At 44.8% G+C, this 24,091-nt stretch overlaps 7 protein-coding genes across 7 annotated transcripts; 2 read left to right on the top strand and 5 right to left on the bottom strand.

Annotated features, from left to right (window-relative positions):
- Nucleotides 1–2,509: 2,509 nt before the first annotated feature.
- On the top strand, nucleotides 2,510–8,392 carry AOL_s00215g791 (uncharacterized protein; the record flags this gene model as incomplete). Its single annotated transcript, XM_011129993.1, has 10 exons — nucleotides 2,510–2,836; nucleotides 3,005–3,233; nucleotides 3,341–3,469; nucleotides 3,547–3,558; nucleotides 3,622–3,675; nucleotides 3,741–5,297; nucleotides 5,376–5,456; nucleotides 5,532–7,688; nucleotides 7,788–7,911; nucleotides 7,993–8,392. 10 exons carry the CDS (start codon nucleotides 2,510–2,512, stop codon nucleotides 8,390–8,392), a joined length of 5,070 nt encoding a protein of 1,689 aa, XP_011128295.1.
- A 195-nt stretch (nucleotides 8,393–8,587) lies between these two features.
- AOL_s00215g792 (uncharacterized protein) lies at nucleotides 8,588–10,932 on the bottom strand (the record flags this gene model as incomplete). The annotated part of the gene is made up of 2 exons (XM_011129994.1): nucleotides 8,588–10,205; nucleotides 10,280–10,932. The coding sequence occupies 2 exons, from the start codon at nucleotides 10,930–10,932 to the stop codon at nucleotides 8,588–8,590; spliced, it is 2,271 nt and encodes a 756-aa protein (XP_011128296.1).
- A 1,356-nt stretch (nucleotides 10,933–12,288) lies between these two features.
- On the bottom strand, nucleotides 12,289–12,726 carry AOL_s00215g793 (uncharacterized protein; the record flags this gene model as incomplete). The annotated part of the gene is made up of 1 exon (XM_011129995.1): nucleotides 12,289–12,726. The coding sequence occupies one exon, from the start codon at nucleotides 12,724–12,726 to the stop codon at nucleotides 12,289–12,291; it is 438 nt and encodes a 145-aa protein (XP_011128297.1).
- Nucleotides 12,727–15,230: 2,504 nt separating this feature from the next.
- On the bottom strand, nucleotides 15,231–16,553 carry AOL_s00215g794 (uncharacterized protein; the record flags this gene model as incomplete). Its single annotated transcript, XM_011129996.1, has 1 exon — nucleotides 15,231–16,553. The coding sequence occupies one exon, from the start codon at nucleotides 16,551–16,553 to the stop codon at nucleotides 15,231–15,233; it is 1,323 nt and encodes a 440-aa protein (XP_011128298.1).
- Nucleotides 16,554–18,771: 2,218 nt separating this feature from the next.
- On the top strand, nucleotides 18,772–21,254 carry AOL_s00215g795 (uncharacterized protein; the record flags this gene model as incomplete). The annotated part of the gene is made up of 5 exons (XM_011129997.1): nucleotides 18,772–18,885; nucleotides 18,956–19,508; nucleotides 19,581–20,136; nucleotides 20,192–20,951; nucleotides 21,006–21,254. The coding sequence occupies 5 exons, from the start codon at nucleotides 18,772–18,774 to the stop codon at nucleotides 21,252–21,254; spliced, it is 2,232 nt and encodes a 743-aa protein (XP_011128299.1).
- Nucleotides 21,255–21,763: 509 nt separating this feature from the next.
- AOL_s00215g796 (uncharacterized protein) lies at nucleotides 21,764–22,825 on the bottom strand (the record flags this gene model as incomplete). The annotated part of the gene is made up of 1 exon (XM_011129998.1): nucleotides 21,764–22,825. The coding sequence occupies one exon, from the start codon at nucleotides 22,823–22,825 to the stop codon at nucleotides 21,764–21,766; it is 1,062 nt and encodes a 353-aa protein (XP_011128300.1).
- A 215-nt stretch (nucleotides 22,826–23,040) lies between these two features.
- AOL_s00215g797 (uncharacterized protein) lies at nucleotides 23,041–23,391 on the bottom strand (the record flags this gene model as incomplete). Its single annotated transcript, XM_011129999.1, has 1 exon — nucleotides 23,041–23,391. One exon carries the CDS (start codon nucleotides 23,389–23,391, stop codon nucleotides 23,041–23,043), a length of 351 nt encoding a protein of 116 aa, XP_011128301.1.
- Between the last annotated feature and the right edge of the window lie 700 nt (nucleotides 23,392–24,091).

The raw sequence follows: 24,091 nt of genomic DNA on the forward strand, positions 1-24,091 counted from the left end.
GAATCTTTCCGCAGAACAATCTTCATCTGAAACTCGTCGAAGGCTTAGAAAACGAGCTTGGAGCCTTGATAATTAATCGACAATTATCGAGTTTGGTGGTGAGACTTTTTGCAAACTTCCAAATTGAAGCCGTTTTCGCGAGCAGAGAGAGTCGTGAAATGACGACGGCATGTAAGCGCCATATTGCATCCGAGAGGACCCACCTGAATCGTTAACAGGCCGTGCGCCCGTCTTGTCACTTACACAGCACAGCAGCCCGCATACATGGAGCATAGCTTTGTGAAGATCGTCACATGGGCATCAGCTCGTAAACCAAAAGCCTGCATAGAACACACCATTGTTCACCTTCATGCAGAAGCTCATGTGCAGCCTCAGATCTGACAAATGGGAGCGATTCATTCGGCGTTCTGCTGAAAGTAGTTGGGAAAAGTATGTCTATATATGCCTCATACATGTTGGAATGCGAGATCAATCAGAATTGAAGAAAGGCTAAATCATATGACTTGAGCGACACCGACAGAGTGGTTCCCTATGATGCAAGAAAACCGGGCATGGGCAGCTTCGATATCATGAATCCGGCTTTGAAAGCTGTCAGCCTATGGGATCGCATAGATGCTTGAAATTTCAGATGCACTGCGCCATCGTGCCTTCTATTTTTATGGTAGAAGAGGGGCTCACCGGCAAACCCTGGTAAATTCCTGACACCACAACGAAAAACAGCTTTATGGCCTCCAATACGCGAATGACCTAATCCAATCTGAAGAAAGCGTGGGGCAGTTTTTAGTATATTATTGACATTGATCTTAGTCGAGCTCTAGCTTCGTGACGACTTTAGTTAGAGAATGACATGTCTAGGTATGTGTATACTAAAGCTAGCTAACAAGCCGCAGATAATGATTCATGGTTTCTCGCGCTTGCTATCAAGTCTGGAGCTAACAATGAAAAGGGAAATATGCCAAAGTATTGAGAAACAAGTCTTTCCTCCCAGATTACTCGTATAGACTACCATGTGAAACTCATGCTTTACTATTATCTAGTATACGTATACTTGAAGTCCGAAACCGAAACCGAAATACGAATAAGACTCAAGAGACAAATGTATAAAAGCAGCAAAAGTATCGGCCGAAACGCCTTGATGTTAAAAGGTGGACCAGATGCTTAGATCTCAAAGAGCAGCCTAGGTTGACAGGCTATGTTTCTACATAGCTAAACTAGTTTAAAACAACAGAAATTAGGTATACACGTCACGATACCCGCTACTACAGCATTGACAGGATTTGCAATGTAATGCACAATTGATGCATTAACTAGACTAGTATTTGAAACACGTATCCAAATCTAGTTCAAGAATTTAGGTCCCATATCTACAGCCTAGCTAGTCAAGAAGTTTGTATCTGCGGTCATATGAACTAGAAATAAGCTAGTCAGGTTAGCGCCTGTATTGCATGCACAAACATTTTCACCGTCGTCAAACCACCTTGCTGTCCGAATACTATGAACCTGAACATTCAGTAGTAAATATTTTAGAAACACTGCACTAAATATAATATTAGGTAAATAACAGAGGAAACTTAGAAATTCAAAATAAGATTGCTTCGTCGACCAGCGTAGTCTCGGCCCCAGAAGCCCTTATATTATATCACAATATGATCATGACTGTAGTACCGATCAGTTGACCAAGAGCAAACTGATTTCCGAAGGCGATATTAGTTGCTGCCCTAGACGCAAAGTCGAAGCAGAGAGGGTGTACGTATCAGTAGCGACACAACCTGGTCTGTCGCTGATCATATACCCATTCGGCTCAGCTCAGTTATGGGGTACTCGAGCTGGCATAGATATTTCGCTTTGTGTAACCTGAATGACCAGAGTGTACTGTACACATATACAATTAAAGGTCCTATACTCAATATGCTCAACTCAACGGAAAACCGAACTCCACAGACGTCTAGACTAAAATAGACTAAAAACCCAAACTAAACGTAAATACCGCTACATACATAGTAGACGATTAGGCCCATATGCAGCAAATCCTGCTTAAAACTTCGGAATATATATTAAAAAATGGGTATGCATAATAATGCACGAAGCCGGACGTCATCTCAATAAAAGCCACAGCAGGCATGAAGCCGTTAATTACTACTCCAGATTTGACCTCGCCCGTATGGTCATCCTTGGCATCTTTAGTTGGGGCTCATGCCTTGCCAAAAAAGCGTAAGCTGGATCGGGAAATAATATTGCAAGGGTTCTGCGGGGTTGGCTTCGCAGTCTGCGAGCCGACCGTTGTCTCCAAGTACCGGGGCTCCAAGATCAAAAAGCGGACAAATCCAATCCTGTTCAGTAATCAATTCAATCCAAAGCGAGAATTCGAAATAGTAAGGTAGCATCGGGAAGAATTAAAGTTGACTGTATTCTTGTTCTAGCTGGTGTAGCATAAATTGCAACATATCGAGATTGAAAACAACGCCTAATTCGCAACTGTACCGGCTTATACTTCGTTAAGAACCCTAACATGGACTCGACGATACCAACGGACTCAGCATGTTGGAAAGAGGGAAAAGAAATATTTCTTAAATCTCTTCAAGAGAGTTCAAAACCACCGACAAAGCTAACAATTGACAACTTCCTTAAGGACAACTGGGATCTAAGTCGAACTATAGCGAATTGTGAATCACTCCAGGCAAAGGCTGATGGCGAATACAACAAAAAGAAGGGGGGTCGGTTCGTACGAAAGTTGCTCGATGGATTGATGATGGTGAAGAGTATTGCGGACCCGTTCTTGGAATTTGCCCCAGAAACCGTGAGCATTGCGTGGTGCGCTATTAGCGGGCTCATTACGGTAACCCTGCCTTTAGCCTCCCTATAACTATCGGATTGTTTCGTCAGATCATATTTCTTTTTTTATATTTTATTTCTTTTTGATTCAAACATCAAGGAACGGAAAATATTGATGCCGAGTTCTTAATCCAAACGGACATATATCTAACTCCTAGGTGCTGAGCGTTAGATTGCGGCGACAGACGTCGAAAACTGTGGAGTTATTTCTGACGCCTGCAACAGCATTGTTTCTATAATTCTCACTTGTAGGATCTACGAAAGTCGCTATAATGGAAATTTGGAAAAGATCGGAGATAGAGAGGTCGAATCTAAGATCATGCAAGGAATCCCTAATATTATTTCTCTCATATTCGAATTTTCCTGGTACATCAAGAATCACTTAGGAGAGAGCCGAATCAGTTAGTGCCCTGCAAAGTCGACCTTCTGAGATCAATATGAACTGGGCATGAACTAAATACTGCCTATCATGAACGGGTTTTACATCTAACAATATTGGGCTGTATAGAGCGCACCTTTAAGGAGGCATTTTCGCCTAAGTTAAAGGACAAAGTGCAAGCAATCGATGATGAGTACCGAAAGGTTAGGGGCATTGCGAATGATGCGTTTCAAGAACGAGTTATGGATTCAGTTGAAGGTAATTGACTGAATTTACACGGAGGGAACAGTACTTTTGGGTTTAAGAGAGCTGATAAACTGTTGTCTGCATTTTAGATATTAGGCAGGGTACGTCAATCTACGAGTATTCATCACTAAGCTATAATTCCTGACGAAGTTTTATTAATTTAGGCATGCAAAGAGATAAGGAAGAAGTGCAAAATATGTTGTTTCCAGCCCTCCAGGGTATGAGATTCCTCTGTGTCATCTCCACAAAATCCAGGGCCACTTGGTGATAACAAAAGGTTCAGATATCAGTGACAAGTTGAATGAAATCCACATTGTCAAAGGTACACTCGACATTTTGAAACTTCGTCAAGATCTCCAGTCAAGACGAAAACTCTTTCGCCCCAATGAAACTCATATTCGAATATTTCGGTCAATTTTCGACCCTGTGGCAAATCATTCGGAGATTTTATGCCAATGGTTATTTACGGACAAGCATTATCTTTCATGGGAACAAACTCCGCCCCAGATGCAAAGCATGGAGGAACCTGGGCTCCAAACCTCAGAAATCAATCCTAACGTTTTCTATATCCGCGGAAAGCCAGGCTTTGGTAAGTCTGTAGCAATGTCCTGTGTCTTACAGCGACTTACAAGGAGGTTGAAGACCCCTGTTTGCTACTTCTTTTTCAGACAAGGAGATGATGCGACCCAGATTACTCTTAGGGCTTTGGAGAGCCTAGTTGCTCAAATTATTGATGAGACTTGGGTACAATCTGAAGTAGAGCTCACCCAACTAGTTGCATTGTTTTCAAATATAGGGGGGCATCCAGAACAGGAAGATGAAGGTGCGACTGTAAACTTGGCGATGGATTGCAGCGCACTTGTGGATTTATTAGGAAGGGCGATCAAAATTCTCAATAAACCGGTGTATATTGTACTTGACGCTCTCGATGAGTGTATTGATCATGATTCCCAGGGGTTGGTACAAAACATCTTGAATCTTGTTAGCATTTCAAAGACGACAAAATTCATGTTTTCGAGTCGGATCGGTATGGGGTTTGAAAAGCTTTTATATGCTCCAACTTTTTCTACAGATGAAGATGAACTTGATTGCGTCGCGAGCGAAAAAACAGTCGTCATGACAGTTACAGAAAAACGGACATCGGAGGATATGGAATTATACCTACGACAATCGCTTGGGAAAATAATGGCTCGCAGGAATTTTGGGCATGAGAAGACATCCCCTCTAGTTCTAGCATCTTTGGAAAGCACAACAAGAGTTGTCTCTAGCATCAAGCAAAAGGCGAATGGGATGTTTACGTATGCAGCCATGGTTATTGCTAGTTTGGAACAGCCGTCTTCGCTCACGCTAGCGCAGAAACTAAAAAAGCTTCCCGATGGCATGGACGCACTGTATCGTGGAAGACTCGAAAGCATGGGAGCAGAGGAGAGGAAATTAATTCTTTTAGCACTAAAATGGGTCACCTGGGCGACGGAGAAAGTTAACGTTGTAGTAATTGCAGAACATTTTAAAAACATCTACGGATCGGAACCAACTGATGCTAACGAAGAGTTTGAGTCCCCAGCTTTCGAGGATTTTGAAGAGCCGAAGCAAACCATTCAAGATCTTATCAAAGACCCTGAAATTGCTGAAACAATATATCACTTGAAAGTTATTGGAAGGGACTTTTTTAGAATCGACGGGGAAACTTACACAATAGATGTTGTCCACAAATCGGTTCGAGATTGGGTTGAAAATGAGGCTACAAAGGCAGATGATAGAGAAGCTATGCTAAAAACCATTACCCCATCTTTTATTTTCGATACGAATGGAGGCGTTAAGGTGTCGCTGCAACTACCTGGTATGTAAAGGAGAGCTACAGAATTAATAATTTCAGATAAATCAATTGCAGGACTGAATCAACGATCCTCACTTCTAGCCACGTTTACGAACAATGGAGGTGGCACCCTTTGCTTCCAGAGCAAGCGAGAAGCATATCTTGATTTTGCAATTTATCAGCGTAGGTTTGGCCCGGATATCTTGTATAGGCTGGGTTAACACCGAAGGAATTTTGGGCTAACATTGATACTCGTAGTACACGTTTTAAGCCAACCAAATTTCCAGAAACGTCACATGCCTTTTGAGGATCTATTGAATACATCTCGAGATGACGAAAAGCAAGAAATTTCACATCTGGGTTCTCAAATTAAAGGAGATATTGTCGAAGCGACTGAAAAATCTAAACACCAGCAGAATGCACCAGCCCGACCCTACCTTGAAAAAGGAATTCGAAATCAAGGCAACTTTACCTTAAACTTTCAGAAGGAAAAAAGAGAATACCGGTATGAGGTTCACACCCTTATAAACCTTCTGAATATTATCGGAAACACAAGCATTTGGTCAGTAGAGGATAGAAAGGGAGAAAAATGGGATCGCTTTTGGAGAAAGTTCACGGAATTTGTGCAGCCTAAGAATTATAAGCGATGGAACATCCAGTACAACCAGTTTCAACTAAATAGATCGGAATTAGATGCCTACAGACCAACTTTATACCAAAGTATTCTTCATATCGCTGCAAGGAGTGGCCTTCTTATGATTGTTGAATATCTTCTCGAAAATAAATTGGCTGGTGTTGACGACGAAGACGGCAACGGGTCAACGGCATTGGCGATTTCGGATATAAATCCTGAATTGTGGAAGATTTTCCTAGACCATGGCGCGGACATTTCCAAAGTCGACCCAGTTTCAGGCGAGACTATCTGGCAGAAAGCATGGGGCCAGCTAGTTTTGAATTGCGACTCAGGCAATGAGCCGCTCGTGAAATCAATCGAAGATTGCTGTCAGCTTTTAATTCCGAAGGAAACAAATGTCAACCAACCTTGTGGATTTGCAGTTGGTAATGGATCTGCACTACATATTGCCGCTTTATCTGGTTCCTGGCCGCTCTTTGATGCTCTTATGAGGCACCCTGGTATTGACGTTAAACTCAAAGATCTAGAACAGAACACGGCTTTACATCATGTTTTCGACTGGGTTGCAGCAGGGTCAGAAGGAGTCCGGAATCAAATGGTAGGAGCCTTGATCGAGGCGGGTCTGGATCCGAATGCGGAAAACAGCCATAGCGCTACGCCGCTACCGTTTGCTATATCCTACCAAATGGAAGGGGCCGTGCGATTGCTACTAGAAGGAGGTGCTGACCCTAAAGATGAGTCTATTGGAGGTTATTCTGCCCTCCACTGGGCAGCTGCTCGTCGAATGAGAGGCCAAGGCTATACAGACCATGAAAAGGCACTTCGGATTTTTGAAGTCATTCTATTGAATGATCCGGCTATCGATCGAGAGACGCCGGATGGAACAACACCACTCGAGATGGCTTTTCAAACATGGAATTGGGATTTCGTGAAAGCTATCATGACAGAGTATGAAAAGAAATATGGCAAGAATCTAGAGTATCTCGTGCGGCGAGATTCTTACAATCGAAACTTTCTACACCACTGTACCTTCAACTTGAGATGGGGACTAGAAATCGCGAAGGAGCTTATCCCCTTAATCCCGAAGGAAGGGCTTACAGAACTCGGTGATAAAAGCACATTCCTAGGTGGAAAGGTTAGAGACCTGCCGGGCGTCTCGTCAAAGCAAAGAAACAGTGGGGGGACTCCTTTGCTCGACGCCTGTCAAGAAGGCAGAGCCGACTTGGTAGCCTTGTACCTAAAGGCAGGCGCTGATATCGGCGCTAAATCAACAGCGCACCTGAATTGTCTTGAAGAAACAGTGATTGGGTGGTACCGTGCTAAAAATAAAGTATCTGGTGTTGGAGACGAAGAAGGGCTAGAGACGAGTGAAGAGAAGATCAAAAGATATGAATCCTGTTGTCATCTTATCTTAGACTCCAGCAAAGAGATGGTTCAATCATCCAGCCCAGCTATCTTACATTATTTGGTAGCAAAGGGCGCCCTTGGCCTCGTAAAACGTATGATGGATTGTGGAATTGACTACACCTACGCAGATGTTGAGGGTTGGACAGTAGTTGAGTGGGCAAACGCTTTCAAACAGCAGGGTGCACTTGATTTAATAGCTGAAATGGCTAAAACTCGGAATGGAGGTGTCGGAATTGATCAATCCCCGAAACAACTACAGAACCCCACGAAACTAGTCAGTGAACGACATCAGACATTACAAAAAGCTTCCGATGTCGTATTGTCGAATAGTAGCCTTACTTTCGAGGTCCCAATCGAACCAGACACTAACGGAGGTGAGTCTTTGCAGCTACGAAATTTCCTCTTAAAATTGAAATTAAAAGAAAGTAAGATTCCTGAGTCTTCTCAATCTGACACTCAATACTATCAAACAGATGTTTCTGGGCTCCTAGACAGGAAACGAGACGATGTGCAATCAGTGGCGTTTGACAGGCCAGTATCTCCTACATCAGGAGTAAGCTACTTTGAGGTGACATTCGTTGAAGGAGACGCTAAACTGTTAGTATGATTTCTTCTAGCTTTCTGAGCTCTCTGCTCAGGGCACTGCTAGAAAACTAACCGTTATATACTCTATAATAGAATTTGCCTTGTTGGGTTTTCCGGAGAGTTCTTCCGTTTAGATCGGGCTACAGGATCATCTATGGAAGCTGGCGATGGCTCTTTTGGGCTTCTAGGCCTAACCGGTGGCATTTTCACCAATTCGAAGCCCGTGAATCGACATACGCTAAGGAGCCCTGCTACTGGTGGGGATTTGACATTTGGGAAAGGTGATACGGTTGGTTGCGGCCTTGATATAAATCAAGGTCTCATATTTTATACACTTAATGGAGAATACGCCGGTGTGGCATTTGAGAATGTATACGGTCGTTGGTACGGCACTATCTCGTGCGGGACGGCTTGTGAGGGTCAAGTCAATATGGGTCATAAGCCTTTCATGTTTGAAGAAATGAACGAATATTTGGCAAATGAGAAAGTTTAAGTACCCGAGCTGTGTATTTAGTACATATAATATTTTACAAGCCTCACGATAATTGTATATATTATTGTTTCATCTCGTGATTGCGTGGGTGTTCCCGAGGCCCCGAATAAATATAATATATGAAACTATGGTTACAACATTAAAGTTTACATTGTTTGTCAATAGAGTCTTTTGCTTGTAATTAAATGAACATTACTACCAGCTAAAGGCCTCGTCGATAAGAAGATATGGGGCCGTTGTAGCTCCACGTCTCGTCAGATCTGTGGCTTGTCTTCGAACTTCGTCGGCTAAACCCGCAGGGCCACAAACCACGATTCCAACTAGACTATTAGAAGCACGACTGGCTAACTCTTCTCGTATAATAGACTCCACATCCAGACGTTTTCCAACAACAGTTTCGACCTGTATGCTTGCAGGAAGGTCGGCTATCTCTGTGGCGAGTATATTATTGAGGCTTGTATCCCGTATACCCCAGTACAAACGGCCGTTACGGGGGGCACCAAAATGGTGTAGATGTGGTAGGACTCCTGTGATACCCACGCCTCCTGCAATGCATACCACGGTGCTACATTGTGCCAACTGTGAAGATACACTCGAATGAAACGGCCCTTCGATGAGAACAGGCAAGTGAAGCTCCGCACCCGCCGTCGCTAGCCTTGCGGCAAGGCGGGAAGTTATACCACCACGGGTACGAACTATAATACTGATACGAGATATAACTTCGTGAGGCGGGATCGATGATGTGGAGGCTGTATCTGACTGGTTCGGACTAATGACAGTGATTTCTGCTTCGGCCTGCTTTTCAGAATCCTGATCGGTCGACTTTGTGAGTGTTTCTCGTTGGGCTGAACCGTGACGAGCGAAGGAGGATGTTATTGAGAAAGGATGGGTCTGCCAAAAATTAAATGCCAAAGTTGGGAAGCAAAGGTAGACGACACCTTCGGAGTGGACTCCATCGATATCGATGCGTATGTATTCGCCGTTGGAGCCTTCCACATTGGTGATTTTTGCGGTTCTCCAACCATGGTAGATCATCTGACCAGCCCTCAAAATTCTATCCTTACCCCAAATACCAATTGCAATGAAGGCCCATATTTCATACCCCCAGTTGTAGGTATATCGGTACCAAATGTGATAATAATAACCGACGAGGAACAGGACGATCAGAATAATATGCGTGATATAGAAGAACTCATATGCTTTTTGTCGAACGATGAGGAGTGAAAACACCCAGATTGCAACAGCAGCTACCGTTGCGACAATCCCCCAAATCCAGTACAACGAAGCCAATTCCGCCGCATAATCTCCGTACCGGACGTAGTAGGCAAGGAGAAGAATTGAGTGAAGAACCGTCTGTATGATGGTCCAGTATCCGAGCCACCTATGGAGGAGAAGGAAAGTACTATGACTCCAATCCGTGATATAGAGGAGTACACTATTTCTAGATGAGAATACAAACATGGCTACCATGTTTCCAACGGCTAGAACGCCGGCCCGGCATCCCATAACACTCATATTCTGCTCGTCGCGGGAGCCGAATATCGACTGAGGGTAGAGGTAGATATATGGGGCCGCAAGGAAAACTATATTAAGGATGCTGATTAATGTGATATACATAGCTTGGCCTCGCGTAGGGACGAGGCCTCCCCCAGCTATCATTGCTACTGGTTCACGATGGCTGGTACCCCAAACGGCCGGGTAGTTTAGAACGGAATTAAAATAGGTCCATCCTTTGCTACGTGTAAGCCCAGGGATGAAACGAAGAAGGGAAAGGGCCACGGGCAGTAGGAGGGCAACTAGCGTCAATATGATCCTAGATTAGAGAACAAGTTCTTCATTAGTATCACGGTGTTAAAAGCGCCATGTACCGTAGAACTCATAACTTACGTATATGTAGAGTGTCCATTCTCGTTGGTTTCGAAGGTAACCATCCCATTGTATTGTGATTTCCAATCACTAGCGCTAATCATACTAGTAACATTGAGTGGCTGTTTCGATTTAATTATTGGTAATGTGCTGGAGTCTTCGTAACGTCGAAGGACTCGTGCGCGAAGCATATTATGGCCTGCGTGTTCGTCGACCGAAGTAGTCGTGGTATTAGGAAATTTAACACCGTTGCGCTCATCTTCTTTGGCCGCCAGCAGAGCTTCTGTGTAAGACATAGTTGGGACCCATTTATAATTACCAACAGTTCCGGTACCCAGATGTCCGTACCAATAGTCCTCGATCTTACTCAAAGACGGCGCACCATTGGTAGGACAGTAAGTGTCGATACACAATGCCATCGTACGCATGAAAGCAACATCTGTAGTAAAGCAATCCGGTGGCGTGGAGACGGGATGATGGCTGGTTCCATGATTGACGGTACCGTCTTTGGGAGTGCAAAGCAGGGTACATTTTGAAATGACACCGCGACATGCGAATGCGCAGGGCGGGTCATACATTGTAATACCCCATCCGATGAGGCCATTTCCGTCTGCTACCACCCCATAGGAGAACAGAGTGGCAATGAGTGCCTTAACAGGAAACCCTTTTAACATTATAGAAGAAGAGATTTGCTGAAGTGAGTATAAATCCTCAAGCTGGGATTTTTTATCTCACTGTGACCTGTTTGAACAATCGAGCTGCATGCAGTGCTGATCCAGTAAAATCCGGGGCGTTACCAATGCTTATATAGAAGAAGCTTGCCAGTTCATCCTCCCTAGTTATCTCGATATTGGTGCAGATATCAGCTGTTCAGCGCTGAATGTTCCATGGTAGACAAGCCAGGATATCCCAACCAGCTAATTTTCATTAATTTGAGGACCTGAGGGTTTGGCTGAACGCCGTAACTCCATGGTGAATATTGAATAAGCTCTGAGGTTTTGCACTTGCATCTAGCATGATAACGATAACAGCGCCTGTGTTCTCGAGTCCTACAAACATATCAAGAGGATTAAAGTTAGGCTTGAGAGCTCTCGTTGTGACCACATGTGGATTAGCGATATTAGCTGGACCTATCGCGAAGCTCTTCCTACGCCACGGACCGAAAACCCGCTCAAAAACTCTCTCTGGGCGTTGCAAAGCAACTTGGCGACAACGCTTCGGTACTGACTTGGCGCTTACTTGGCTCTTTTCGGCATGGGGATGAGCCGATTTCGAGCAGGAATTGTATTGTCTTTTATCGGATTGGAGGGTTAGCAAAGGTTGTGGAGAATGATGCCAGCTTCTGCAGTACAAAACATTATGTAATATCTTTATGCGCGGGTTTGACAAGTGTCAATGGGAAGAAACCGGTTGGAGGCCGTTATACTTCCTAGCTGATGCACATATATGTATGGGTTTTTGTTATATGAATCAAGTGGATCCTGAGCAGGTTTTTTTTTTACCTGCAACCATAGTAGCAAGGATGAGTAATCTTTCTTTTTCTTTGTGCAAGTATCGAAACAGAATTTCCAACATCTATATTTCTTTTCGCTCGGCCTCTCTCTATTCTTCTTCTTCTTTTTCCACTTTTGGCTTGACTAGCTAGGCCTGATATACTATACATACTATATATACTATATAGAGCCGTAGTTGTAAGATCGGGACAGGTTGTCTACGAGACCAGGACAGGTTGGTCTCGCGTAAAGGCTTAAAGGCTTAAAGGTGTTGTTTTTGTTGTATTATGTAGTCATGAGAGCGCGTGTTAGGTTACACAGCGCAACGCAGGTCAGGTCTTAGTTAGGGGAAATCGAAAGGTCGTGCCGAGCCCTCCTTTTGATTCGAGATTTGATTCCCTTCTCCCAAGCACAACCAACACTAGAACAATGCACCAGTAAACTACCCATCTTATCGCCTCAAACGGTCCTCGTGGGCTTTTATATCTCGAGATGATGGAACTCTGGCCTATTGCCTAACTTTACCTGCTCCAACAGCTACCTACTCGATATATCTTGACAGCTATGCCCCTCGGCCGCGTCAGCGTCGACCGTTTGCGAAGCCTCCTCTGTTATGCTTTTAATCGTTTTCAATGGACTAATATGGACTCTCCCTACGATAGACTTGCCTTCGAGACAAGAGATGAACCTATCCATATCGATTCCGGTTACCATGAGCTTTGCGGACCAAACGCACGCTTCGGTGTGAATGAGGGAATCAACTACTGTTTCGAATAGATTGCGTTCAACGTCACTCAACACGGTTCGCGGGGGTCCAATCCGAGGCTGTCGTCCCGTGACCATTACCATAGACTCGGCCTCAGAGTACGGACCAATGAGCTCTTTGGTAGTGGAAATGGTGTTCGGCAGCTGGAAAGCACTTTGTCTTGTCAAACAGCGGAGTGGTGCAGGCCTCTGGAACTTAACCCTAAGCATCAAGTCAAGGGTATACGTTATATGTCGTGTAGGCTCGAAGTCTTTTCTTGCCGAAACTGTTCAGAGATTCGGCAGAAGGAGAAAATCCTGTTTGATGGTTTCTGCAGCGTACAACAAATCTGGAGAGAAAATGGTCTTGGAACGACCTGGGTCTATCTTGGTACCGCGAAAGCACAGGATAGATCTTTTTGGAGGAAGGTGCATCCGAATGGCAGCTTGGAAATAGCCTCATTGCATCTCTTTGGCTCTGTCATTTACTATCGCCCAGAACGCTGCCTGCCTACAATCGAATACGTGGGATATTGCTATCCCTTCACTGGGGGTTTACAAATCGCTGGGAGGGTCACTCGCCGGAAACAGTCATCAATCAAAAGGAAATAAAGCATTGGCCAGTGCGTAATCAAGCTACGTTCCTGATGGCTGGCGAACTCTCATATCTTGCCGTCCTCTCTTCGAGACGTGCGGCCAGCTCAATTCCGATAGTACCCATGTCAACATATAGACACATTGGCATCGCAGCCCCGTTCCGGAAAGGCAGCATGGTGATACGACAACCATATCAGAAGAGTGTATGAATTTGGCTTACCGGGCAAGGCTGTGACGTGACCTCTCTTTGGTCCTGAGCTTTATAAATTGAAGTTCTCCCTTGTTTCCATTTCACCTCCCACGTTGTTCCCAAACCTCATCGGGCGCATGGTCCCCTGCGTTTTGCAAATAAAGCCATGTGGTGCCTTTAGGTACATTTTCAGCTTGCACACATCCATCTTGAATCATAACGCATTCTACTTCGGTGGATCCGCAGAAAATGATGACAGAGCGTATATCCAGGCATCAAAATACAAGGTCGAGGGAGGCCTAAAACTAGCGGTCTTTTGTGCTACGTGCTTTCGCCGCTCGTGATATTATCACGGAATAGAGAAGACGTACTCGGGTGATGACGCTACAAACAAACAGTGGTCCTGAATTCAGTTTGGGATTTCAGCGGGGCTCTCGGCAGTTTGGAATCGATATGTGAGGTTTGTTTAGGGCATCGAAAATGGCATATAGTCTTTGTGGGATGGGGCTGGAAGCATTTAACAGTGTCCTTGGCTGTTTGCACTCGCGAGACGGGACATCGGTTTCTGTTATGGTGTAAATGACAGTGGAACTAGCAGCGTTGGCAGGAATAGAATGGCGAAGCTTGTAGTTGACGTTTCGGAAATCCATCGTTGGCAAAATGACGGCGGATAGGTAGGTTTACTGGTTCTATTTGGTTAGTAAGAACACTCCATCCTTTTCTTGCACTCTAGCGAGTGCCTTGTGGTTTATAGTCTCGTCTTTCTTGTCAATGGCTTCCATGGTCGCAAGACCGCACCGGCTTACGAGACATCTCACCGATCTTCTATCTTTCTTTGGCTTGTCGAACTTCCTCCCGATCATAGCTCGCTAGGGCATTTCTGAACCCGACCAACGTGCGCATGCCTTGCAGGTCCGACCGGCAGTTCCTTAATACTGTCCATTTCGATGCCGCGGGCACTTGTGGGCGTACGAATATTTCCACTGTTACAGCCAACCTCGCGATAATCATGGTCTTGAGGTTATCCGATCAATTTGCGAGCGCCTTTCTGCTATTCTCTATGGCTACGGAACAGAATCCGATGGATACTTGAAAAGAACATTTTGTTGACGGCGCCGCGATGTCCACTTTTGTGGACCCTCATACCTTGTCACGAGGTTTGAGGGTAAGTTTCGTTGGTGAGAGCTATGGGCTCGTCCCTGCGGGAGAAACTGTCCGTTCCTGACATTATACCAAATTTTTGAAGTTCTTGTTTGGGCCTAAGACTAGATGGATATGGCGGTCTGCGGATTGGTTATTTCCAATCACTGTGGTTGTTGGCGATGATTGTGGATATCTTTGTGTACGATCCCTAAGCTGCCGTCGCGAGAGCTGGGCATGGAGAAAGGACGAAAGCAGGAGTCATGCGGTGTGCCGTGGCGCTACCAGAGATGATAGGAGGGGTTATGACTATCTAATATCATAATAGGAGACCTAGTGGCTGTGGGCGTAGGCTCGGGGTATGCTGGGATGCTAGACCGAGTTGTAGATTCAGAGATCTGGGTGGTGAAGTGCGAGGCTTTTGGCTTAATTTTTGGACCCCTTGGCAATCTTATTGTCGATTCTAATTATCAGACGAAGATGTCCGCCTTGCTCAAATACCACTGATGTCCTGGTCACACAGGTTCGGGTACGAGGCGAAGCGAAGATGTTACACCATCATCCCTCTATCTCGTTTTTTTGTTCTTGGCTAACATTCTACCTAGGTTAATGTTTTTTATTATTTATTGATTGTGGTTCGCATCGCTGGAAGCGTCCCCTCATTATATCATTGCCAATTGTTAACATGAATAATAAATCAAAACTATAAACAGACCTTATCAGACCCATGAGCACATCTTCCCACATCTTATCCCCTATCACCAAAGACTGTATTTCGCTCTTAGATGCCGTAATTATATGTATTATATTATTGCATGTTCGATTCTCGAGCTTCAAGTTCCTCGGAGCCCGGAATTTGTTCATCAGAGCCTGGAACTTGTTCCTCCCTCATAAGCCCGGGATTTTGATTCGAAGCCCAAGGTGGCCTCCTCAAATAATCAATGTATTCATCGCCTTGGATCTGCGGTGGTGGTGTAAGAGGCTCATTATCCAGGCGATTGAAGACGTTACCGCTGTCCTCCGAATCTGTTGGAGATTGTAACCATCTAGTCCGCCCAATTCTTGGGGTGTATGGGAGAGTCCCAGGGGTTTCATACTCCACCTCTCTTATTACTTCACGAAATTCTCCCAGAAATTTTGAGGCTTTCTCGCCGGTTTCCGCAAGTGCTGATGACCATTCTAATATTGTATCGACATCGGCTTGCAGCTTAGCAAAGTCCCCATCAGACACTATTTGTGATTGTCGTTCTTTTATCGTCCCCACAAATGTATCTTTCGCGAACTGCACCTCGTCAACCCACTCACGCAGGCCTTCAGCTGATTCTTTAAAAAAGTTCACGAGAAACCTAAGCCATTCATCGTCGAGCTCTTCATCACCTTCTTCGTTCAACATGAAAACCAATTTTGTCATGATGTCCGGACTTGTAAAAGAGCCAAAAGCACCAAGGTTCCCCAAAGAAGGTACTAGGTCTTCCATATAGGACATAAAGTCCGGGTAACCCTTCACGGCGTCCTTGTAACTCCGCAAAGCATAGAGAAAACTCCCTGTCTCAGAATTTCGTGGAGAATTTCTAGATATGGCAGCTTCCCTAGATAACCACGCATCTAAGTCCTCGGATATCTTCTTGATTGAATCGAAATTTTCTTCATACTCTTCAGATTCAGAGAGGAAGCTCAGCGCGGCGGTAACACCGGGGAGTAGAAGATCACGACCCGGGCCATGTCCCGGATGGTTGATGAGGGTTCGCATTTGCAACCATGACACAGGTATTAACACTCTCTTGTGGAGTCTTTTTCCCTCCGAAGGCAGCGAAGAAGCCGAGCTTAGGGTATTTTCCGGTTCATAGTCTGCTTCGATTTTGACCTGTGAGGTACCCCGATTGCGATATAAGGTTTCGTCAAAGTTTATGTCAAAAGGATTACCTGGAGATACATAAACAACTGGTGGGGCCGTACTGGGCCTTGGTGTAATGGGAGAATCTGATATTGTACCGTTTCGTTTGAGTTGAAAAACACACGCTCGATTGTGAAGTCGGAGGAGGAATAGAGATGTTGGGCCAATAAGGACGATAGCGGCTAGTATGATGAAACACCTATACGAAGCCGGTCGAAGAAGAGAAAATGAACCCATGATGCAAGCTTGCGCTGCGATTAGGTCCCGCCAATTTTATCAATTCTTCCCAATATAGCCCAAGTTACACATGTAATAGTCTATAGTTACCGACAGTACATCTGGGAGATACGAGTGGCTCAAATTGTTCTCGCGGATGCTGGCCATGATTGGTCGAGTCGGCGGACATATGCGTTATTTCTTTGTTCCATACCAAAGAGGCCGTGCTTGCATGGCCATGCAAACATTTGCAAGAGCGGGATTAATTGAGGTATTTGACGCTGTTGCATTTGGCCTTACTATTTCATGTCCGCGAATTCCATAGGAACTTTCTACGCAATCTATGTACACATATATAGCGTGGAGCTGGAGAATCAGCAATTGCAAGCCTAATTGATAGCGTTATAGTGCATGGTGTGAAGGTAATGATCTCCAGCAGATCACGAACGTCGCAAGCGAATTCCAAGACGGCGGGATAGCCTCAGAGCGCGACGAGGAGGAGATCGTCGAATTTTATCTAATTCAAGCTGGATTTCTATGTGGGATCCTTAGTGACTCAATACTGCTAATTACGACTTTGAAGAATTCTCGCTCAAGCTGCTCGATTCTGATACAATTCTGAAAGATGAAATCGGAGGTGTTCAAGAAGCTCTCGCTTCTTTGGTGAAACTCGTCATGAATGAACAGGTTGAGGATATAGGATGGAAGCGTCGGGTACCTCAAGAGTCAAAATCGTGGATAGGATTTCCCGCAGTAGGTGGGGCAAATGGGGGTCGGTCACCGCAAGACAATACACTTGATACATCCGTGGTCATGAAGTTAGGCATGGGCAATAGCGCCATGGGTAACAGCGCGATCTGGGGTAATAGCTTAATTGCAGATGTGACTCCACGTTACTCAAGTCGAGGTTACATCGAAGGCTGGGGCGGGAGCAGAAAACCTGCAAAAAAATTTTGACATTTGTGATCTGGTTGACGGAATTGCTTATTTCTTTTAAAAACGGCATACTCGACCACCAAGCTATTTTCACGTAGATCTAGGATAAAAGAGATCTTTTTGGTGGCGATGTCCTGATCAATATGGAGCAGCCTAAGCAAATAAACAAGACATTCTCCACTGCAATCAAAATTTTACTAGAGACTAGGAATCAACTGTAGCAATACTCTACAAATGTAGCGGAGCAGCTTTTTCCGTGCCGAGCCTCCACCTAGTCAAATATCCGGAGAGGCTACCGCGAATCCAGAACAAGTCAGAAAAAGTTCTTAGTATTCTAGATGAATTCAATAACGCCGCGGGTATATGGGCTAGAGTACTATAGAAGCTTTCGGTCGCTATTGAACGAACAGCGAAGGACCGAATTCGTGTCTCTTTTGCTTCCAAGGTCAGGAAAAGTGAGTTGCATGCAAGCCACAATGAGGACAGTATGGTGGACACTAGCACATTCCTAGCTCCTAGATCTTACTTACTAGTCGTTTCTAGAAGTCTACAAGACTAGTGGTTAGCAACAAATGGCATAGCTATAGTTTTTTGTGTAAATCGGTTGGTTCCACAAACACCTTATCAGGTTCCAGATCCAGAAACCATTGCGCATGCATTGCCAGCTACGATTTAATTTCAAGGCTCGTGAACATGTAGGCTTACACTGATAAAATTTACTTTCGCTGTATTGTACCAATCTAAAGATCTTGCAACAAGAGCTCTTTCATTCCTATAATTAATATAATCATTATCCGCAATCTAGTCCATTTCGCAAATATAAGGACCCAGATCTATCTACAAGCGCAGGCTACTAGGTACTCAGCCCTACAGCTGTTGCATTTTTTGTGTTGCGGGGCCTGCGATGCCCATATTTTTTTGTGGTCGCATGCGCTTGGCTAAATTAATTTACATGATTGAAACCCCGTTACCCTCCAGGCCAAATTAACCCACCAACTGCCCCGCGGGGCCTCTTGCCCAGACGACTATCGAAAGAATAGCCCAATTTTAATTACGGTCGAACTTCACATCGGCTTCGTGGTCAGTTCTTTCAGGCTGGACGCCCTGCTTTGATTCCCATCGCTGCATCTTAGGCGACCACAAGCAGTTTGGCCATCTGGCATTCGAGCAAATCTTATAGACGATAGCCTGCATCATGGAGAGGTAGAAACTCGACAAAGCAAGCTCGTTATCTTCGTTCAAGAGGCCCTTCGACCCTGTCTCGATTGATACCAATAACCCCCCGAAAAAAAAGAAAGTCGAGATGGCAGACGGCGCAGAAGGCCGGGCCCCAATGGCCTTTTTCATCGGGGAGCACCTTCCAGCGCCTGGAAGTGCGTTATCGTTCGATTTGTTGGATAGGGCAGTTCAGGATTCGGTATGGGAACAACTGCACTCTATTGTCTTTCAAAACTCGTACTGACATTTTTCATTCCGATATTTTATAGTATAACATGATCAGTGTCCACATTAGCAACATCAACTACCGAAGTAAAGTCGAAGCAATCATTGAGGAAGCTCGCAGCCAGGGAAGTACCCGGGTATATATTCCTGGACTTGAAGTTGAAGACGTCAATATGCATCCAGATGAGCTCGTTGCTTCAGGAAAAGTAATTGGTGTCACATCCCAATGGATTGAATTGGATTCGCTTGATCCGTTGGTCGCATCTGCGTCGAGGCAGGTTTTGCATCACGAAATAGGCTATGCGGGCTTCTGCGGCCTTGCGACTCTGTTGATTGATGGCCCGAAGACGGCCCAACAGAATATGGCAGGATATTGTCAGTCTATCGTGCAGGGGCTCGCAATTAATGCTTATTTGACCATCAATATCATGTTACCAGCGTTTGGCCCTTCGCTCGCTCCAAAACAGGGGGAATTGGACGTCCCGTCTCAGGACACTGACCGGGTCCCTCCGGATGTTCTTTACGACGAACTAACGTCGTGGGATATCTGGAATACTATACGGACATCTGCAAGATACACATCTCGATTAGGATTGGGTATGTATCACTTCGTCATTACGTTCGAGTTAGGTCCTACTACCACGTTCTAACAAATAACGCTCCGATTAGGCCTCCAGATCGAGTATTCACTCCCAAGGACACATACCCTAAAAAGATGGTTCGCGGAGCCCATTCGCTATTTAATCATTGACTCCACAGCGTTTCTCCTGAACACTAAAGGGTACCCCGTTTTAACAAAACCTCACCAGAGATTAGTTACACAATTCGCTAGAAAAAATCCTTTCTATCTTTTATCTAACACTCGGCATACTGAATTCAAGCCTGAAGACACCGCGGATGCCGAGTTTCCACCGCTTGTGCCTCCCACACCCCAAGGAGGAGGAGCAAGGCAAACGGTGTCGATAACGCCAATACGAAGAGATGATCCTGAGTCTTATAGGAAATACCTTCACTACCACATTATAAATCTACCACCGCCACCGCCCCTTGACAGTTTTGGAGCCGGATACCAGGATTATTTGCAATCCCCGTTGCAACCCTTGGCTGATAACTTGGAGAGCATGACCTATGAAGTCTTTGAAAAGGACCCCGTCAAATATGCTCAGTATGAGAAAGCGGTCCTCCTGGCACTTCAGGACCTAAATCAACAGGGCATCGAAGACATGTAAGGATTTCTCCTAGCTTCTCGAAGGGAACCGAAAATCTAATAGCATTTATAGTTGCGTCGCGGTCGTAGGCGCTGGCCGCGGGCCTCTCGTCACTCGCTGTTTACGTGCGGCAACAAACGCTAGCATAGATATCACGATGTTCGCCATCGAAAAGAACCCTAATGCTTATACTCACCTGATGAAAATGAATCGTGATGTCTGGGGTGGTGCTGTCACCCTCGTCAAAACAGACATGCGAAAATGGGAACCCCCAAATACATATGTGCATATTCTCGTTTCAGAACTTCTCGGATCGTTCGCAGATAATGAACTCTCGCCGGAATGCCTAGATGGTGTTCAGAGGGTCCTCCACCCTACAGTTGGCATTAACATTCCTCAGTCATATACAGCACATTATACGCCAATAATGGCGCCAAAAATACATGGAGATCTACTATCTAGAGCGACTTCCTCGAACTCTGTAGACATTTACGAAGTCCCGTATGTTGTTATGCTTACAGCTATCGACTTTTTATCTCAGAACATCAACGGGGAACCAAACATTCATCAAGCTTGGGAATTCAAACACCCAGTCCCCGAAGACGAGTTGGAACACGATTGTGGGTTTAACGACCACAATCAACGTGAAGCAATCGCGGCCTTTCCTATTCCCCGCCGCGGGGTTATTCACGGTATCGCTGGCTACTTTGAGTGCATTCTATATGAGAACGCTAATGGAACTGCGATTGTTGAATTGAGCACTCGACCCGACACAATTGATGCCAAGAGCAAAGATATGATATCTTGGTTTGCTATCTACTTTCCCCTTAGAGTAAATATATGTTCCTATTTAGTATTTTCGACTGTTGGACTAACGAATTTCTAGACCCCAATGCCTGTACCAGACGATTCCGAAGCTCAAGTTTCTTTCTGGCGACACACGGACGGGAGAAAAGTCTGGTACGACTGGATGGTGGAGACTTTTTCGTTTGTCCTTTTATCAGCTGAAGGCGGAATTACTAGCTTGCCAATGACAGTTTCTAGCCAAAAGAGCCCTAGTGACTACGCCCGGAAGCGTGTTCCGATTGCTGTTTCTGAAATCTGCAGCAGTAAGAAAAATGGCTGCTTGATGTGATCTGGGGCACGAGGTCAATGTGGATCTTAGCTATTTTGATCACGCTTGGGTTGAAGGCCTTGCGATTACCTACATGACCCGAATAGTCTATCATTCTAGATAGATATATCCCTTTGTCATAATATATTATCCTGCATGAAAGCAGCGGGGGTTTTTTTTACTTTAAGCTGACCCCGAACGTATAATATAGCCCTGCTTGTCGCCAGACCCCCTTAAGTGCGGTAGGAAAGGTGTATGTTAACATGTTACGTCCAGCAATTACCCCCCTCATTGTACCTTTTAGCTCCATTTAATAGGGCCAATTCCAAATGGGCAAAAATTGAATGTTTAAACATATATAGCTACTATTTATCCCGTAAACCAAAATTAATGCTGCTGCGAAGCTAGTAGTATTGCATTGTAGCCATTGCAATGGAAAAATATTAATTAATAACACCCTCAACATGTTAACATTACCTGGGTATAGCCTGATAACACCGAATATGCATATGGCTCTAACTTGTTAGTTTCTACGACTTATAGTTCGCCCAATCCATACTCTTAGCTACCGGCGGGTATCCGCTTTCTAAATCTCCTCCTGGCCTCGTATCCGTTGGGCTTCCGGTGCCTTCCATGTCATCCTCTTCACCCGTATCTTGTAGTGGTAGCCTGCTTGTGCTTTTCAGAATATTCTCATATAGAGGAATACTCAGCTCGCTCTTACAGCTGCCAATATCACTTGCCAGTTTAGCCTTCTCCAGCTCTGGTATCAAATTCGTTGGATCCAGGAGTTTGCTAGGGTCTGAATATGGACATTGGCCCGAACTCATTCCACTAACTGCGCCTCTCCTTCTCCCCACCCCATTTCCGCTGCCTTCACCACTCGTATCGCCAATCTCACTTCCTTTACCTTTATACCTCCCTTTCTCACTCCCACTCCCCGCCGTCAGTCCAGCTCCACTCAGTCTCCTCAAACTAAACTTCCTCAAACCCGGTATAACCTTTGCCATCAATGGCTTTAATGCAGGTAAACATCCACACAAAATCGCCACATCACACTCCACTGCCGTCAAAATATACATAGTAGGACCATACCAAGTATTGTCATACGTTCTTTTCAGAACAGACGTCAACTGCCATACCCTCAACCATCCAGCAATACAGACCACTCCACCCAATGAGAATAGTATAACAAGACTGATCCTCTGTCGTAAAGGTAGCCTCAACCCTAGCATATCCTTTATCGGTAACGAAAAGACATACAAATCGCATAAACTGTTGATAACAGCATTTGCAATATTTGCGGCAGATTCGTTGACGCACTTAGCTTTGGGGAGAGTCAGGTCCCAGTAGGCGTTTATAGGGCTACATTGGAAGATTATGACAAAGACGAAGGAGATTCCTGTTGCTAAAGCGAATATCATGCCGGAGTAGACTAGAAATCGAAAGGTTGGCGAGGCAGAGAGCCGAAGGTAGAAAGAAAGAATTGAGAGTTTTGTGGTAGTAGTGCATAGGACGAAGAGGAGTTGAGTACAAAATGCCATTTGACGCATGGGCATTATCCATTCGGGCTTTACGTCCCATATGTGCATTCCTGTTTTTTTGTTTAAAAAAAGCTATTGATTAACTAGAATATCCTTCCGGAATGCTTAAATTCGGGAGGGATGGCTTACCATACCCGTATCGTGTAGAGTTAAGCTGTACAGTTGTCAACCCGATTGCAAATAACTAAAAAAAAGTATCCCAAAGGATTAGCAACGTCAAACCTCAACTAATGAAATTTCAAGCAGTAAGATAATCATTAAATCTATGGAGTATATCTCACCAATGCAACCCCAACTCCCCAGTCATCCCCACCAATTCCCCAAATAGGTCTCATCATCCATATTCTAACATATAATCTCAACACCACCGCTATAACCGCCAAACTCAGTAAACTCAATTCCCACGCAAACATCTGCGGATGTTTCGTCTCTGGGTTTATATAATTTGGTGGAGGCCATGATGCTACAACATCTAGAGGGATTGGCTCCGAAAGCAACGGGTTGCTATTCAGGGAAGGGTAATTATGACTGTCGGCCCCCGTCGAGTTCAAGAGCAAAGCAAAAGGGCCGGAACTATTGAAAAGGTCGGCAATCGTCAGATTTTTGGCAGCCATTTTGCTTTCCGGTAGTGGTGATTATGGGCGTGGGTATTCATCAGATTGGAGGAAAGTTCCCAGATATCTTGCACTCGTTCTTATGAATGCGTTGTTATTGTGGTAGTTTTTTGCAGCTCATTGGGACTGAGGACGAGGAGCTACAGTGGCTCTTGACCTGTTGGACTGGGCTGAAGAAGCTAATGGCAAGACCTCCTGAAATGAGACTGGATAGCCATGGATTTTTTCGAAAAGAAATGGAACTTCTAATTGATAATAGAAGAATTAAAAAAAAAAACGAGAGATCACTTTTAAAATGTTCGGAAACAACCGAAAGAATAAGTATGAGCAAGATATCGTCCGCATTTGGTAATGGAAGGACCTCCTCCTGCATCCAGCAGAATTTGGCGATATCTGGTTATCTTGATCTGAGCTGGTCTCAAAAATGTACTAACTATTCATAAGAAGTAGGTGTATACTTAAAGCGCCTAGGTACCTAACGGGGATGAATATCCATGGGTCAAAATGGAAAATAGAAGTTTTCAACGACGCCGGCGCAATGCTTGGTGAAGCTTGAAATAATTATAGATCCTCTCGACTCCCTGTAATTTAGGGACCTCTATAAAGCCTTAGAAAGGAGAAACCATAACGCCGAACTGATATGTCGCTCAGCACAGAAAATATCAAAAGCTTTTGATGGACACTCAAAGTACCCATCATT

Source organism: Orbilia oligospora (assembly GCF_000225545.1).
Source record: "Orbilia oligospora ATCC 24927 unplaced genomic scaffold scaffold00215, whole genome shotgun sequence".
Taxonomy (NCBI): Eukaryota; Fungi; Ascomycota; class Orbiliomycetes; order Orbiliales; family Orbiliaceae; genus Orbilia; species Orbilia oligospora.